This window comes from Schistocerca gregaria, chromosome 9, assembly GCF_023897955.1.
Source record: "Schistocerca gregaria isolate iqSchGreg1 chromosome 9, iqSchGreg1.2, whole genome shotgun sequence".
NCBI lineage: Eukaryota > Metazoa > Arthropoda > Insecta > Orthoptera > Acrididae > Schistocerca > Schistocerca gregaria.
Genome location: NC_064928.1, coordinates 162,693,620 through 162,711,810, shown reverse-complemented (window position 1 = coordinate 162,711,810; position 18,191 = coordinate 162,693,620). Strand labels below are relative to the sequence as shown.

The window sequence follows — 18,191 nt, the reverse complement described above, 5'->3', positions numbered from 1 at the left end:
ACCTACGGCTATTAACAAAGTTTGATCATATGGGGGTATCAAGTGACATTTATGACAGGATTGGGGCTTTCTTTGTAAAGTGAATACAGCATGTTGTGCTCGATGAAGGATCATTGACGGATGCAGATGTAACTACTAGTGTGCCCTGGGGAAAAGTGCTGGGACCCTTGCTGTTCATGTTGTATATTTTTGACCCAATAGACAATAGGAACGGACATCGCGAAAGCGGGCAATTGCAGAAGTCAGAAAGGAAAACATAGGTACAAGGAAGACAACTGTGAAGAAATCATGGATAACAGATGAAATACTTCAGCTGATGAAGAAGGCAGTATAAAAATGTTCAGCAACATTCAGGAATACAGAAACGTAAGTCACTTAGGAACAAAATAAAAAGGAAGCGCAGGGACGCTAAGGCAAAATGACTGCATGAAAACTGTGAAGACATCGAAAAAGAAATGACTGCCGGAAGGACAGATCCAGCATATAGGAAAGTCAAAACAACTTTTGATGAAAATAAAAGGAAAGACAATAACATTAAGAGTTTAGTGGGAATTCCACTGTTAAATGCAAATGAGAGAGCAGATAGGTGGAAAGAGTACACTGGAGGATGTCTGATGATGTGATAGAAGAAGAAACAGGAGTCGACAAAGAAGAGTGAGTGAACAGCTTGTGCACAATGTCATAGGGGGACAGGGCTGGGCAAGCACAAAACACTGGCTCAGTAGGAGACAGGATACGAGGCTATACAGGGTGATTGATTATAATCAACAAAAAACATTGATATAAGCCAAATGTACAAACATTTTACTTAATTTGAGAGATATCTTTACATTTATTCACAATTAATGAAGTATTGTGTGAGAGTCCTCGAGCTGCCCCAAGACACAGAATGCTCTTTAAGTTTTGTGTCATGCAGCTGGGACTTTTCTTCAGTTTATACTCCCTTCATTACAGGAAACAGTTGTTCACAACCGCATATAGATATGATGGCAGCTGCATTCCTGTGTAATTCGGGAAAATCGTGACACCATCTTACCAAATCTGTGGTACTGTAATATCTGTTCTTGAGCAGTACGCTGATTTGCAAATCTATTAGTTCCAGTTGTATTTCTGAAGGAACAGTATCAGTCTCTGCTAAAACTGAAAATGGAGTGCTAAGCAGTTTAAAATAATTTTGTAGGCATCAAATGTCCCGAAACCTCCCCTCAAAACTTTGATGAGGTTGTACAATAATTTGTTGATAACCATCAAGACTTATTTATTCAGGCAATTGAAGGGATCAAAAACACTCCAAAAAAGTTTAGTTTTCACCACCAAGTAGCCTTTCAAATACATGAAGTTATCCACAAATGGATTAATTTTATCCCATATATCAAGAATTAATAGATCCTTTCCTTGAAGTGAAGTGACGTATTTAAGCTGTTTAAACGTCTTATAATATTAGTTAGGAAGGCCAGGTCTGATATCCATGTCTCGTTACTGACAGTTGCCTCTCTCCTTTCATTTCCATAAAAATGCAATTTCTTCCCAAATTGCACTTTGCCTCTGCCAACCCACCGTACTGTGCAGTGATCTGGAATATCACCATAAGCTGCTTCCAGCTCATGTAAAAAGCATTTAAAATGGCAGTGGTCGACAATGTGGCGCCTTATAAAATTTAAAGATTTCACTGTGACCTTCATGACATCAGTGCATTTCTCACTTTCAGCATCAAGGGGTTCCTGGTACACAAGACACTGAGTGCTCAATATCTCTTTCTGAAATTCTTTCTTGATTTTTTTTCCTTCAGGCAAGCCACGAAACCTTGCTGACTCCCAACCATTTGTGATGCACCATCTGTTGTTAATAGATTTTTTGTCTGACACTTCTGTTTCAGTTGATTTTGCAAATCCATGCCCATATCACAGTTGGTTGGCTGGTTGGTCGGCTGATTTGGGGGAGGAGACCAAACAGTGAGGTCAGCGGTCCCATCAGGTTAGTGAAGGATCGTAAAGGAAGTCAGCCGTGCCTCTACAAAAGAACCATTATGGCATTTGCCTGAAGCGATTTAGGCAAATCATGAAAAACCTAAATCAGCATGGTCGAAGAGGATTTGATTTGTCATCCTCCTGAATGCGAAACCAGTGTGCTTACTACTGCACCACCTCACTCCGTCCCATATCATGGATACAATGTGACACTGTTTGCTTTGAGAAGCAAACTCTTTCAAATTTCTTAATGTCTCCTGGCGCTAAGCACTCTACGACGGGGATCAGGCATGATTTCACCAAGGGACCCATTGAGAATAGTGTTCCAGTTGTTGCAATGATGTGTGCAACTTTGCAGCTTGCTCAAAGTGTCACGTCAGCTGGATCTTCTTTGACATCAGCAACCTTCAATAGTTGCATAAAACATATGTAATAAACGAAATCAATACATACACAGAGAGCATAGAAGAAGTATGTATTCATTTGTTGTATTTATTTATTGATTTTGCTTCAGATTTACCTTTTGCTGAACTTTGCCTTTAAGTATGACAATGAGTTGCTTTCCATCTTTCTCAACAAACAATAACTGTTCTCCCCAATATGGCAAAAATGGCAACTACTACCACTGAATCCAGTATGAAGTACAAGACGTAACTTAGTGACAGGCATGTAACACAGATGTGCGCATGTGCAGTGAAATTGACCCTTGCAGTGAAATAGGGGATCCAGTATTAGAATCAGAATTCAGAAGAGCTTTGGAAGGCTTAAGATCAAATAAGGCCGAAGGGATAGATAACATTCCATTGGAATTTCTAAAATCATTCAGGAAAGTGGCAAAGAAATGACTATTCACACTGGTGTGTCGAATGTATGAGACTGGCAATATACCATCATACTTTGAGGAGAACATGATCCACACAATTCCAAAGACAGGAAGAGCCGAATGTATGAGACTGGCAATATACTATCATACTTTCAGAAGAACATCAGCCACACAATTCCGAAGATAGCAAAAGACAACAAGTGTGAGAATTATTGCACAATCAACTTAACAGCTCAAGCATACAAGTTGTTGACAAGAGTAATATACAGAAGAACTGTGGACTATGAAGGAGATAAGTTCAAGAACTCTGCTACTTTGGCAGCAAAGTATCTCATGATGGATGGAGCAAGGAGAACATAAAAACCAGACTGGCACGGGTGAAAAAGACATTCTTTGCCAAGAGCAGTCTGCTAGTATCAAACATAGGTCTTAACTTCAGGAATAAATTTCATAGAATGTACATTTGGGGCAAAGCATTGTATGGTAGTGAGACATGGACTGTGGGAAAACCAGAACAGACAAGAATCAAAGCCTTTGAGGTGTGCAACAAAGAATGTTGAAAATTAGGTGGATTGATAAGGTAAGGAATGAGGAGGGCCTCTGCAGAATTGGTGAGGAAAGCAATATATGGAAAACACTGACAAGAAGAAGGAAAAGGGTGACAGGACATCTGTTAAGGCATCAGGGGATAACTTCCATGGTACTAGAGGGAGCTGTAGAGGGTAAAAACTGTAGAGGAAGACAGAGACTGGAATACATCCAGTAAACAATTGACGATGCATGGTGCAATTGCTACTCTGAGGTGGAAATATTAGCACAGGAGAGGAATTTGTGGTGTGCTGTGTCAAACCAGTAAGAAGATTGATGACCAAAAAAAGGAGAAGAAGACAATATTATCAGTAATCTTCGACATTTTGCAGATAATATGATTATAATGAAGCACTGTCTTAGAAAAGCTGCGTGATATTCAATCAGACATTGATAAGATGACAAAGTAGTGCAATGTTTCCCAGCTTTTTTTAAATGTTTATAAAAGTAAAACTGTACACTTTATAAACCAAAAACATATAATATCCTACGACTACAGTTCCAATATGTCACAGTCTGAGTCAGTCAATTTCCACACATTATAACAGTTTATAGGGATATGAAATAGAACAATACCAATAAATCACAGTTGAACTCAGTCAACTCACACAAATACTTAACTGTAACAATTATCAGAATATGAAATGGAAAGATAATACAGGCTTGCTTCACAAGTAAACCACGTACGTGGCAAACTGTGGTTCATTGGTAGAATACTAGAGTAATGCAGTCAGTCTACAAAGGATATTGCAAACAAAACAATTGTGTGACACAGACTACAGTATTGGTTAAGTGTGTAGGAGCTGTATCAAATAGGATTATAACAAGATATGGAATGTATGCAGGGACACTACCACATATAGTCAGAGATTCATTCAACCTATGAGAGAGGGTCACAGAAATCTGAAAGATATTATGTGGCAAATGCTTGAATATCAACATAAACTATTGCACTAAAGCCTACTTAGGAAGTATGAGGAACCAACCTCAAGCGACTTTGTAGGAATATACTACAATTTATGTATCGCTCCCACATGTACTGTGAAGGCACAGTCACACTAATTGCAGCACACACAGAGTCATTTAAGCAATCAGTCTTCTCATGCTTCATACATGAAGGAGCCCTAATAATTGGTACATTGGGAAACACCTTCTCTCATGCGCTTTACAATGCCCTGCAGATTATGGATTTGGATTTAGATGAAGATGTACTCCTTAAATACTTGCAGAAACTTACACTGATATGTGCAAGGGCACCTACATCTCAGTCTAGACTGAAATACATTTCTACACAGTTGACATCTTAACTGATGCATCGTTTACCAGCATTTATGTTGTCACTCAGAGCCACAGACAAACATACTGTAAACTTGAACATTTATATTTTTAAACAGGATATTAAATTTCGAGTCTTCAGGTACATAATCTGCACTTACGAATCCTCAATGTGGTCTACTTTTACAACACAGATATGCATACAAGATGAGAGAGAATGGAATTAGGAAAGGGTGTTGTAAATGCTTATCAATTGGTTGCAGGATATATAGAGTAAACGTGCTTTCACAATTTAAATTTAATACATCAATCGTGATTTTCAGCCACCATTTGCAGGAAAAATAACAGCTATGCAAGAAACAATTATTCTGGTAATATGTGGGTCATCTAATAAAGTACCACAATCTGATAGGTTCCTTATTTCAGCCCCTCTTTCAGTGATGAAGTTTATACACAGAAATGAGTAAATAGTCCCTAGACACACACATATTAAATGAAACATTTTGCCCGATTACAATAGGCACTTTATTGTGGCAATATGCCGACGTACAAAGGGCATTCAATAAGTAATGCAACACATTTTATTTCTCCACCAACTTCAGTTGAAAAACTATGTTGTGGAATATTCCTGCTTCATTCCTTTAGTGTCTTGAAGTTTCAATAGGTGGCGGCACTATATGTATTCTGAAACAGAGGTGTGTTCCAAGCAGAGAGCTCTCATTGAGTTTCTTTTGGCAGAAAAGCAGAACATCACAGACATTTATAGGCACTTGCAGAATGTCTAGGAAGATCTGGCAGTGAACAAAAGTACAGTGAACGATTGGGTGAGGTCATCACTGCAACCAGGTCGCGTAATCCTGTATGATCTCCCATGAGCCAGTTGGCAATTCACAGCTGTGACTCCTGTATTGAGGTTCTAAAATAATAATATCCTTTTAGCACCCAATAAACACAAAAAAGATTTACAGGTTTTGCCATGCTTGTAATACTAGAGCACAGCAGGCAGAAAAGACCAGCTGTGTGCCACCAACCAGTTATCTAGCTGTAACATCCAGTCCTTATCTACACCAGAAGTTATTTTAGTGTAACATCATGCTAAGTAAAATATATAGGCAGCACGAGAAGCTAGAGACTAAGTCCAAGAAATGATCGTTACTTGCCAACACACTCATTCAAGGTGATTGACAAATCACAATCAATCACCTTGCTCCACAACTGGACGTCTCACAAAAATTCACTGGACCGCTCTTTCTCATATACCCCAAATACTGGATCTCACACATTCTGACTTCCATTTGTTTGGCCCAATTAAGGATGCACTTCATGGAAAGCAGCACCTGGATGATGGCCAGATGTTGGCCAGTAGAGTGTTACCATGTGGGCATACAGGCCCTCCCAATAAGATGGCATAAGATCGTGACATCAAACAGACATTATGTTGAAAGACAGGGTTTTGTTGTCAAAAGAGTGGGGAATAATATTGTGTATTGGCATCATGAATAAAATCAACCTGCTTTTAGAAAAAAAAGACTTGCATTACTTATTGAACACCCCTTGTATTTCAGCTCTTGTTTAAGTTCCTCAAGTAGCATGCCAATTTTGAGCAAAATTTTCAAAGTGCAGAAAAAACAGTGTGAATCATCTGCAGTAGACATCCAAGAACATATTGTTGCAGACTTTCCAGATGACCAAATCTATGATCACAACTTCATAAAAATACTCATATGCGTTTTGTTGTTTATAACTCCTCTGTGAATTATATCATGTGTATTTTGACCACAACACAAGGCATAATATAGCCTGCAGCATGAGCTCATGCACTAGCCAGTAGCACAAAGCACGGTGAACTGCAGAAGTACTAAAATCTTCAATTATCTAAAGAGCAATATCAAATGCATGGATGTGAGCATATCTTTGTTTAAACATAACTTAAGAAAATAACTCTTAGAGATGCCGCAATAGCCTTTGGACGAACTCTTCACAGAAAGTAAATAAAATCCAAGATTCACCTGAAAAGTTCAGAATATAAAATACTTTACTGGCCTTCAAAGTAATCACCATCAACCCTCCAGCCGAGTGCAACACAAATATTTGCATTAAGCTCTTCCTGAACATTTTTGCAGGACCTGCAGTTATTGCGTTGGACATAATTTGTGTTTTTTTTTTTTTTTTTTTTTTTTTTTTTTTTTTGCTCTGGAACATCACAGGTCATTATTTTCCCATCTCAAAGGCCGTAAGTTGTGCGTTACATATTCTTCAATTTCTCACAAATGTTTACACATGTAATTTTGTATCTGTGTCCCTGTGATTGTGTATGGAACCTTGCTTTAAGATGTACAACACTCAGAAAATTTATCAATATGTTTATTCTGATTTTTAATGTTTTATAATATGGAATGTGATGTTCACATTCCCGGTATTATTTACATTAAATGTCAATTAAAAATCAATTCTAAGTAAGTTTTTGGTTTTCTTGTTACATCCCTATAATTCTATCCTTCCAGCTGCCTTAATTATTGAATAAATATGCCCCAAGATTTTATATAGAAAAATAAAATATCACCTACAGTTGGAAACTGTCAACAAATGCTTCTCGTGGAATCACTCTAAGCACTAAAGCAACATGTTATCGGACATCCGCAATGTCTGCTCGCTCAACTTTCTTGCACAACTGTGCTTTTACTCCCTCATTATTCTCCAGATTTGGCACCAGCAGACTTCTGTTTATTTCCTCAACTTATATTAGCCCTGAAGGGCTTACTCTTCAAAGATGTTGCAAGTGACCACAGTGCTTTGAGCGATTCCACAAGAAGCGTTTGCTGGCAGTTTCCACAAAATTTACAACCAATTTCAAAAGTGCACTGTAGTTAACTGTGACAATTTTGAAGGATAGTAAAGGAATTTTGTTTGTAATTTTTGTTTTCTTTATTTTCTGAAACCATTCACCAAACTTTTCAGATATACCTTGTATAAAAGTTCTGTTCACGTCTGTACAGCAGCACTAAACATTATTATGTGATTATTAAACGACACAATGTTCAGAATAGTATTTTTTATATCTCTTCTTGCACCACTGTATGCATTCTGCCTACAATTTGTCATTTCACAGTAATCTTCCCTCACAATAACAACGAAGTTAACAAAGGGAACAACATATAATCCTTACAGAGCTCTATGAAATGAATGTATTGTATTGTGTTTGTGTGTTGAATTACCTCAGAAAATTATTTCACGTGACATCAATGATTGAAAGTATACAAACTAAACTAACTTTCTAATGCTTTCATAAATAAAAGTAGCAACTGCACACGATCAAACATTGTTGTCATCAAGCATTTGAGATGGTATACAACATGGGATTTTCAATTCAGATTTTGATCAACATAAAAACTCAGGAATTTTGAATAATCAGGTTTACATATTTCCTTTCCAATGGACTGTACTGTTATGTGCTCCCCTGCAAAGAATTAAGAGAATTATTGTTTTCCTAAGTTAAGTTATATATCAATAACCAAAAATCAATCAACAGTACTTTTGTATATTTTGTATATTTTATTTATTGCTGCTGTTTGCTTCACCTTACTGGATAAAAGGCTGACATAAGCAGGTAGTCTCAAGCATAATTCCTGTAGCTCCATTATACAGGTTGCTGCCAAGCTGTCTGACACATTTCAGATGTTCACAAATTTTGAAATGGAAACAGGAAAGATAAAGTGAAACAGTCTGTAAATAATCTGAAATATGCCACTTATTATCCAAATTTTACCAGCTTATTTCTTTAAAGTGTGTCTGAAAGGTGGCCTCCATTTAAACAAAGCACTACTGTTAGTACATCCTGAAATTATAGTACATGTGCCTCTGTAGGTTGCCATCAATAGTTGCAACTTTATCAGCAGTGGCTTGTTTTACTTCTCCAATGTTCACTATACAGCTCTGGAACATGCATTCTTTCAAGAATCCCCACAAGAAAAGATCTTGGATGGTAATATCAGGTGACCAAAAAGGCCAAGTGGTACTTCCAAAATGAGAGATAAACTTCCAAACATTCCGCCAACAACAAACCTACTGTTTTGAGTGGTGCAGTGTACTGCATCTTCTTCCCACAAACAAAGAACCTTCCGGTCAATGCCTAGCTGTTGTAAGCAAGGTCGAATAAAGTTTTCCGTGGCAGTGACATAATACTGTGAATTAAAAGTCATAGTTTTGCCATCTTTCTCCTCAAAAGAAATACAGGTCTACAAACCCAAAAGCACCAAATCCGCACCAAGCATCACTTTGGGACAGAGCAACAGCTTTTTGTGCAGCTCTATAAACATAAGAGAAAGGAATTATCTCACTCACTTTTGGGAAGCTACAAATCTAAACATGAGTGGCTCGAAAGGAATTTGAACTGCTGTCTTGCCATGTCTGAACCACTGCACTAGATCACTCAATGCAGCTCAGAAGGTAATGTGTGCTCTGTTTGTTGATGAAGCCCAGAAGGAAGAAATGGGCTTCATTGGACATGAAGAAATTATTCACAAAACCAGGTTTTACGCTTACCAAATTGATCATTGATCATAAATTAGCTCGTGCTTCTTTGACTCTGGGGTTAAGTTTCTCAGCAATCTGTAAGGATCAAATCTGAGCTCCTCACACATCTGCCATAAACTTCTTCAACTCTCCCCTAAAATGTGAGACTGCTGGCACTAAAGACAAAAGCTTCCCCAACTCTCCACAAGTTTTTGTGTGTGCACACTGGTCTCAGAACTCTGTGCTTCACATTGCACACATTACCGCTGTTTTCAAACTTCTCCGACCAAAGCAGTATGGTATTCTGAGATAGTATCTGATGGTGTCACCTAAAATTGCACTTTTGTTGCAATTTAGTTTTGCAATATACAGATAATAAGATGCTGTACACTCCAACATGCCTTTGCTACAGGAATATGAAATGGTGTTCTCTCCTTTGCCCTTTGTCTCTCTGCCCCCCAATACATGCTAATGTGCATGCACAATATTCATGGTCAAAATGTGTCAGTCAGCTCCACACTACCCTGCAATATGGCACATTAGAACCTTCTGAAAAAGGAATGAGAATGGGATGTATATCCAGGCCAATTACTTTTCACGTGTGTGATTTGTGATCCAAATAGTACCCCAACTCTTGCTTTTCTCACGTAACATCATAAAAACCACTGACTGCATTGAGGATTTCTATCTGGGAGAACATAGCACACTACCTCAGATGGAGAATCATTGACAGATGTAGAAATAACTCCACACATGTTAGGACACTTGCCATTCATGTTGTACATTAAATTATTTGCAGACAATATTAATAGTAACCACAAACTAGTTACAGACAACAGTTATTTATAATCCGAAAAAAATGCTGCACAAATATTTAGTCTCATCTTGCAAAGATTTCAAAGAGGTAGAAAAAGTGGTCATTTCCCCCGCATGTTAAGAAATGTATAATTTTGCACTTCACAGAATGGATACATGCAATAACCTGTAACTACAGTATCAACAAGTCACAACTGGAGTCTATCAGCTCATAGAAGTACCTGGGTGTAACAACTTGTAGGAATATGAAATGGAATGACTACATAGTCTCAGACATAAATCACGTAGCAGATATCAGTTCATTGACAGGATACTGAGGAAATGCGGTCAGCCTTCAAAGAGACACTAAAAACTTGTGCATCTCACCCTAACCCTAAAATAATGTTACAGAGCCACACCAAACGATGCAGTAAACCTATGGTGATGAGTGCTTAAGCCATATTAGGTGATACGAATGCCTCAAAGGGTTTAAAAATGGCCAGACAGAGTTAAAGATGACCCTCAACCAGGACACCCTTTGACGTCTGTCAATGATGCTTACATCAGGAACGTCAACAAAACTGTGCGTGCCAATCGAAGACTGACTGTCCGAGAGGTGGTAGTGCAGAAGAATATAACATTTCAGTTGGATCATGTCATGAAATCCTGACACAGCATCTTGGAATGCATTGTATTGCTACCAAGATCATCCCGTGGCTCATGAGTCAAGACCAGAAAGAGCTTCGCCTCGCAAACAGTGAAGAGCTTTTCAAGTGCACAAATAAGAATGAGATGTTCCTCAAGAGTACTATAACTGGTGACGAGACATGGGTCTACGGTTATGATGTTGAGACCAAAGTTCACTCTTCACTATGGGTTGTAAAAGGTTCTCTAAGAACAAAATATGCTTATCACGTCACTGCAAATATCAAAGCCTTGCTCATAGTTTTATTTGATGTTGAAGGATCAGTTCATCATGAATTCATGCCACAGGGAGAAACTGTTAATCAATGGTACTTTCGGAACACATTGTGACACCTGAGAGAAGCGAATGGTGAGACAATTCATGGCTCTTGCATCACGATAATGCACCTGCACATTCGTCCCTGTTGGTACATGACTATTGCACAAAAAATGAAATCACTGAGCTGCCTCATTCTCTTACTCTCCAGACCTGACCTCTGTGGACATTTTTTTTTTTTTTAATTTTCAAAGTTGAAAACCCCATTGAAAGGACAAAGATTTGTGATGACAAAGAAGATTTGCAATGACAGACCAAATAAAGGAAAATTCATGGACAGCACTTCATGGGATCCAGAAAGAAGCATACCAAGACAGTTTTCACCATTGGAAGTGGTGTATCAATTGTGGAGGAGAGTATTTTGAATGCAACCATGCACAAAAAGTAAAAGGTAAGTGTAGAAAAATTTTGTGGACAAAGTTCCAGGATTTTTTGAACAGGTCTCATATGTTTCAAGCACCAACTTTAAGAGGTGAATCTAGGAATATACTACAACCCCCTTTGTATTGCAGTTGTATGGATTGCCAAGATGAAATTTAAGTAATTACAGTGTGCACAGAGGCATCTAAGGTATCATTCTTACTGTGCTTCACATTTGAATGGAATCGAGGTAGCCCTAATAACTGCAACAATAGGGCATTCTCTCCACCAAGCACTTCACAGTGGTTTGCATAGTGCAGTTGCAGATGGAAATGTAGGTGTAGGTGTAAAGGAGTGGTTATTAGTCATATGAAACACCTTTCATCATGTTGTGCACAGGGGATTTCAGAGATTATATTTGGATGTAAAGACACATGAATTTTAGTACTTACCGAAGTTTCTTCTTTAACAGATATGTATTCAATCTCTCGGTCCGGAACACCACGTGCGTCAGCCCCCACCTGAAGGAAAGGAAATGAGTCACGTACAGATGAAACACAGAGTACAAGCAGCACAGATGAAACCAGTCTACAGAATATAAATGATTACACCATCACAATTTAAAACCTGTGCCAGAGCGAGATTTGAACCTAAATTTCCCCCTTATTGCGAGACCCATCACTCACCCAGTTGCTAGGGATAGAAACAAAGTGAACTGAAGGCCCTGAAATTAAATAAACTGATCAAAAGGGGATGAAAAGAATCATTCACACTGCAGACTCTGCTGTTTGTGAATGTTTGGGTGACATGAAGTTGCAAAGATTGTGGTGTTGGCCATTTCAGTTTTTCTGAGGACTTTGAATGTGCGTATATTTTTGTCTCTTTTGATTCTCAGCCAAAAGCATGAATTACTTAGACCTAATAGACAGAGAATGAAAAACATGCACTCATTTTTAAGTTACATCTGTTAACTTATTGGGTAGAACAGGTAACACATATCAAAGAAAAGTGCCTTTTATGACACTGTTTATGATGACAATACACTGATATGGATTATTTCAGCATCATGTGGGTTATATTTATGACAACTCGCTACAATTACCCTATGCTGTGCATTTCACAGTGGTTTGCAGAGTATGTACACATATTATGTGCAATCTGAGAGTATTTTTACAAATAACATACATCAATACAACCTTCTCAGTTTTCAAGCTGTATTACTTTGAATAAAATACTAGACATTTTGCTAGCTGTCTCCACTATGGTCATGAGGATTTCAAATCACTGACTATTCGGTCTGGCATGTTGTTCTGCTTATATAGAGGCAATGGCATCATCTGGAACCTTCCAGATAGAGCCAGAGTGGCAATTGCACAGAAGGCAACTTGGGCGTCTTCCAGCAGCTCCATTCTGCTGAGGAACCGAGTCATGTCAGACGGAGCAAGAGGCTGTTGCTGCATTTGGAACTGCCACTCCCACACCCCTACAAGCATCTAGCCTTCATCTTCACTTTTGCTTACTGTCCAAAGCCTGATCTCATACTTTACTAAGTGTGTATCCTCGGTCTCTTTCAAAACTGTTGTTGTTTATTCTAATATTGGCCATGTCTTTTAAAGCAGAATCCCAATATGATGGCACTCGAGCAAACTCTCTCGTCTTTTCAAATTGTATTTTATGCCCATTTTTTAGGCAATGTTCAGCCACAGCTGCCGAAGAGATACGGACTGAGATGAGTGCTCTGCCCCACCACAAAGGTAAGACGCATGTTAAGCCCCATTAAAGACAAGACAGATCTTCAGGTTCCTGGCATTTATGGTGTCACCTGTGTTTGTAGCAACATTTAAATAAATCAAACTATCCGCACTGTTGCCGAACACTGTACAGAGCATTCACATTACTTACATGACAGCATCTTGTGAAGTCATCTGTGGCTGAACATTGCCTTGAAAACAGGCACAAAATACAACTTGAAAAGATGGGAGACCAGAGACACACACTTGGGAGGGAATGGGGCCAGGTTTTAGACACTGAGCAAAGGCAAAGACAGATGCTCGATGCTTGTAGTGATGCGGCAGCGGCAAACACGATGCCAGCCCCTCACACCGTCCGACGTCACTTGGTTCCGTTGTGGGTGGAGCGGCTGGGAGCTGTCCGACTCACCTTCCGCACGTGCGTCATGCCAGTCCTGTCTGGAAGGTTCAAAACACTGCCATTGCATCTACATAGGGTGGGTCAAAATGGACTTCACAACTTTCAAATGATATAGAAATTTATTGAGATAACTTACAGACTCGGTAGACATGTCATTTTGCAGCAAACAATGTCAAGTTTTACATAAAAGTATCAAGTATCATTTTGGTTTGATGTGACAACCATTTGTGATATGCCAACATCCCGCTGGTAATCAATTTCTTCCCACAATTGTTGCAGCAGATTGGGTGTAACTTGCGCAGTAGCAATGTAGATTCAATTTTTCTCAGCGAGCTAAGTCGTTTCATTGGGGAGAAACATACACATGGTCTTTCATGAAATCCCGGGGAAAGAAATCCAGTGGTGTCAAGTCTGGAGAGCGACATGGCCATGCAATTGGCCCTTCACAGGCAATCCATCAGCCTGGTAAGCCATTATCAAAGACACATTGAACAAAGTTCTTGTGCCAAGAGTAAATTGTAGGGCCTGCTCGGAGGTTCTCTAGTCTGAATAGTTGTTACAGAGTTCGTTTCATAAAACTAAAACATTCAGCAAGCATGCTCTGCACCAGCGAAAATAGCCATTGTAACTGTGCACTATACTGCTGCTCCTGGTGGTGGAAAGGGACACTGATACCCTCCATGGATCAAACTTGGAGTTGTTTGCTATAAAATGATAAATCTACCAATTTTGTAAGTTATCTGAAAAAATTTCTATTTAGTTCCAAAGTTGTAAAGTTCTTTTTGACTCACCCAGTATCAGAAAAATTCTGTGCCAGCACTTGCAGTCAGTAATTTTAACTCCTGATGACAATGCCTGATCCACCATTGAAAGTTCGAGTATTTTGTTTGAAGTGACACGACTTGTAAACTGAGAAGATTTTATTGAAGCATGTTGCCAGAAAAGACTCCGAGAACAACTGAAATAGAGTTTCTATGTAAAAATACAGCAACATGCCGGTCATTTCAGTAAATACTTTTGGATCTTAATCTACAAAAAGACTTGATATATACAACCCAAACACACAGATAATATCAATCCAGAAATTCATCAGTGCAGCATTAGGAGCTGTCAAGCAGAAATGAATTCAGTTTGTTTTTAAAACTTTCATTATGTGTCAGCACATTTTTGCACACAATAGGTGGTCAAATATTTTCATGGCTGCATGCTTTACTCTTTTCTGTGCAAGACTAAGGTTAAGTTATTGGTTGTGAAGGCTATTTTTATTTATTCTATACATCCTGTCACAGGGAACAAATATTTATCAATCAAGTTATTAATTTTGGTCAACAATGATCATCTTCAAACCTGAGAAGATGCAGTATACTGCACCTATTGTGTCATTACATATATGATAGCACAGTCATAATAATCCGTACTAATATCATAAATATGAAAGTATCTCAGTCTGTAATGCTTTCACAACTAAACTGCTGAATCAATGTTGATACAATTTGGCATGGGGATAGCTTGAAGGAAGAACATAAGCTACTGTAGAAAGTGTGTAGTACAACCTATTTATTGATTTGAAGAATATAACACAAAATATAGAATAATAATTACTCTTTGAAAAAGCTATTTATTCTTTGACTTCAGAAATTTATCACAATTTGCATGAACGGTTCATGGTAAGGCAGTTAGCACTGCTGTGTCACAACCATGGGTTTGAGAGCTCGATTCCCACTTGGATCTTTTTTTTTTCCATCCATATTTTTGCTCATGTCTTGATGTGTGCATGTCCTCATCATTTTATTATCATCAATCTGCAACTCACCATAGTGGTGTCAAATAAACAGACTTAACTACACTTCTGAACTTACCAACCAGGGTCTCCCAGCCAATGCACATTTCATTTCATTTTACAATCCATCTTCCTTGCTAACATTATAAATGCAAAAGTAACTCTGTCTGTTATGTTTTCATGACTAAACCACTGAACCGATCTCCACGAAATTTGGGTGAGATAGCTTGAATGCTGATGAAGAAGGTAGGCTACTTTAAAAAGTGTGTGGTACAAGTTTTTTATTGACTAGCAGAATACAAATTAGGGAAAAATATTTCCTCTTTGAAAAAGTTACTTACTCTTTCACTTTCAAACTTCATGATATTTGTGAAAAACTTACACTGTTTGATGTGTTCTATGTAATATTATTCAACATAATTAATACAATGCTTATTCAATTCTCAACATATTTAATCTATACTTCAATACTAACACTAGTATTATTAATTGTGAAAGCAACTCATTCAATTACATTTTCATGACTGAATTGCTGAACCAATTCCGACAGTATTTTTTATGGAGATAGTTTGAACCCTGAGGAAGACCATAGGCTACCTTAGAAAGTTATATCCTCATGAGTGTTATTAACATTGTTAAATGTGGTGTATATGAGTGGCATGCACACAACACTGGCATGATAGTCACAAACTCTTAGTGTTTATAGATTATTCTCTGATAGTTCAAATTCAATGTTATTGTGTGCATGGTTTATGATATTGAGTTCCTACGGCTCCTGGCATAGCTGGTGAGTTTGGTGGGAAGCAAGAAAATCAAACTGTAAGCCTGAAAACCATATTTACTCTATTACTATAAGCCTTGCAAACGTATGTCTGGTTTAGCGCATAGATCTAAGAGAGCTCAAGCTGCAAAAGATATGTACTTGAATCCCACAAACCTCAGAACAATCTCATGTCCAGAACTAGGATGCAGAACATAAGGTGGCCTTAAGAGCTATGGAGACATTACAACAGTTACAAGCTCATCGGATTTTAGATGCTGAGCACCACACATTCTTTACAGTTTCCAAGATGCTTTAAGACTCACAATAACAGCATCACTTAAATACTGTATGAGAAACAGAATAATACTTTTACACGTGGAACATGGGAGGCTTTAGGTGAGGCTGTATTTGATTATGACCTATTAATGGACTATGTTAATCATATATTAGTCATTAGAGGGGATCGATAAAAAATGTAGGTATCATTACACTCAAATGGAAGGGAGAAACAGTTGGCATGTGTTGCTCTGTCAGTACTAGGTGAGCCAGAGAAACCCCTAAAATCTCTACTTCTGCATGAAAGTTGAGCCATTTATAAATAATATTAGAAAATATAATGCATACTTTTAGATCTGATGTACAGCAAAATGATGCAAAGACATTCATTATGTACCTACATACTGGCACCACATACATTTTATACTTTCAGATCTGACGTACAGCAAAATGATGCAAAGACATTCATTATGTACCTACATACTGGCACCACATACATTTTATACGTATGTCTCTACACCATTATATTAAAAACAAAGATTCCCAGACTTACCAAGCAGGAAAGCGCCGGAAGACAGGCACAATAAAATAACACACAAACACACACATTATATACACAGAGATCTCTTAAGATTACTAGCTTATTTACTCACCATCACTCATCAAAACAAAACCATCAATATGCAAGTGAAGCAGCAGCTAACAGGTAGTTAACCATACAAGCTTCATCATGAAGTTACAATTTCTGTTCTAATGATATGTTTATGAATCCTACTATTATTTTTAAAATGTGCCTCATTCTTCACAAATAACTGCATAAGAGAGTAAACTTATTGTTAGTATTTTCTAAACAGTACTTTAAATTCACGGATGGACACAAGATTTTATCCTTACAGCATGTTTTTGTGCAATGCATACTTTGTGTCTATGTTGGAATCAAACCACAAAATTATTCCATTTGACATCAAATAATGGAAGCATGCAAAGCTATTTTTCTAATCCTTAAATCACCTTATCAGCAATTACACATTGAGCTAATGTTGCTAAACTCAAGTGTTTAAAAAGACCTGCAGTATGTGACCCCCCATTCAAGTTCTGGTCAATAAAAATAGCCAGGAATTTTGAAAAATCAGTTTTACAGGATAAGGATGAGGACAAGGTAGGAAATCAAATGCATCCTTTGCAAAAGCACTGTTCTGACTCTTTGCCTTGTCAAGCGAGACACACACAGTGGCTTATGGAGAATATATTTAGATGTAGAGAGAGATGAATTTTTGTACTTACCGGAGCTTCTTCCTTAACGGATACATACTCGAACCCCTGCTCTGGAGATGCAACTGGGTCAGCCTCCATCTGAATGAAATGAAAAGAGTTAAGCACAGGTAAAATTCAGAGCACAAGAAACACAGATGAAACCAGTCTATTGAATATAAATGATTATGTCACAACAATAAAATAATCTGTGCCAGACTGCGACCGGAACCCAAATTTCCCACTTAATGTGACAACCGTGTCTGCCCTGACACTAGGGATACACATGGAAGGAATTAAATGCACTGAAATTAAATTAACTGACAGAAAGGGATGAACTCAATCTTTCACATTGCAGGTTTGGTGGCATTTCTACACAGTTTTTGATGGTATCAATTTGTGTCCATATCACTGAAGATAAAACTGCAACCTACTACCCTTTCTGAGTGAATGATTTATTTCACCAAAACTAGTTTCTCTTCGATCCTACAGCTGCAGTTCCCAAACGTTTTTGGTGATGGAACCCTTTTGAAATACTAAATATTTTACGAAGCCCTAACATGTTTATTATTGAGTTACAATTATTCAGTGAAAATTATACACAAATAGGTATGTCATACATTACTGAC

At 38.0% G+C, this 18,191-nt stretch overlaps 1 protein-coding gene across 3 annotated transcripts in view; it reads right to left on the bottom strand.

Moving 5' to 3' along the window:
- LOC126291983 (zinc finger protein 501-like) overlaps positions 1-18,191 on the bottom strand; it is a 128,138-nt gene that overhangs the window by 77,145 nt on the left and 32,802 nt on the right. For all 3 annotated transcript variants that reach the window (XM_049985742.1, XM_049985740.1, XM_049985741.1), the window contains exons 4-5: positions 17,596-17,664; positions 11,794-11,862 (exon numbers count right to left, since the gene is read on the bottom strand). In XM_049985742.1, the coding sequence (XP_049841699.1) occupies positions 11,794-11,862; positions 17,596-17,664 (138 nt within the window). The remainder of the gene's footprint in view (positions 1-11,793; positions 11,863-17,595; positions 17,665-18,191) is intronic.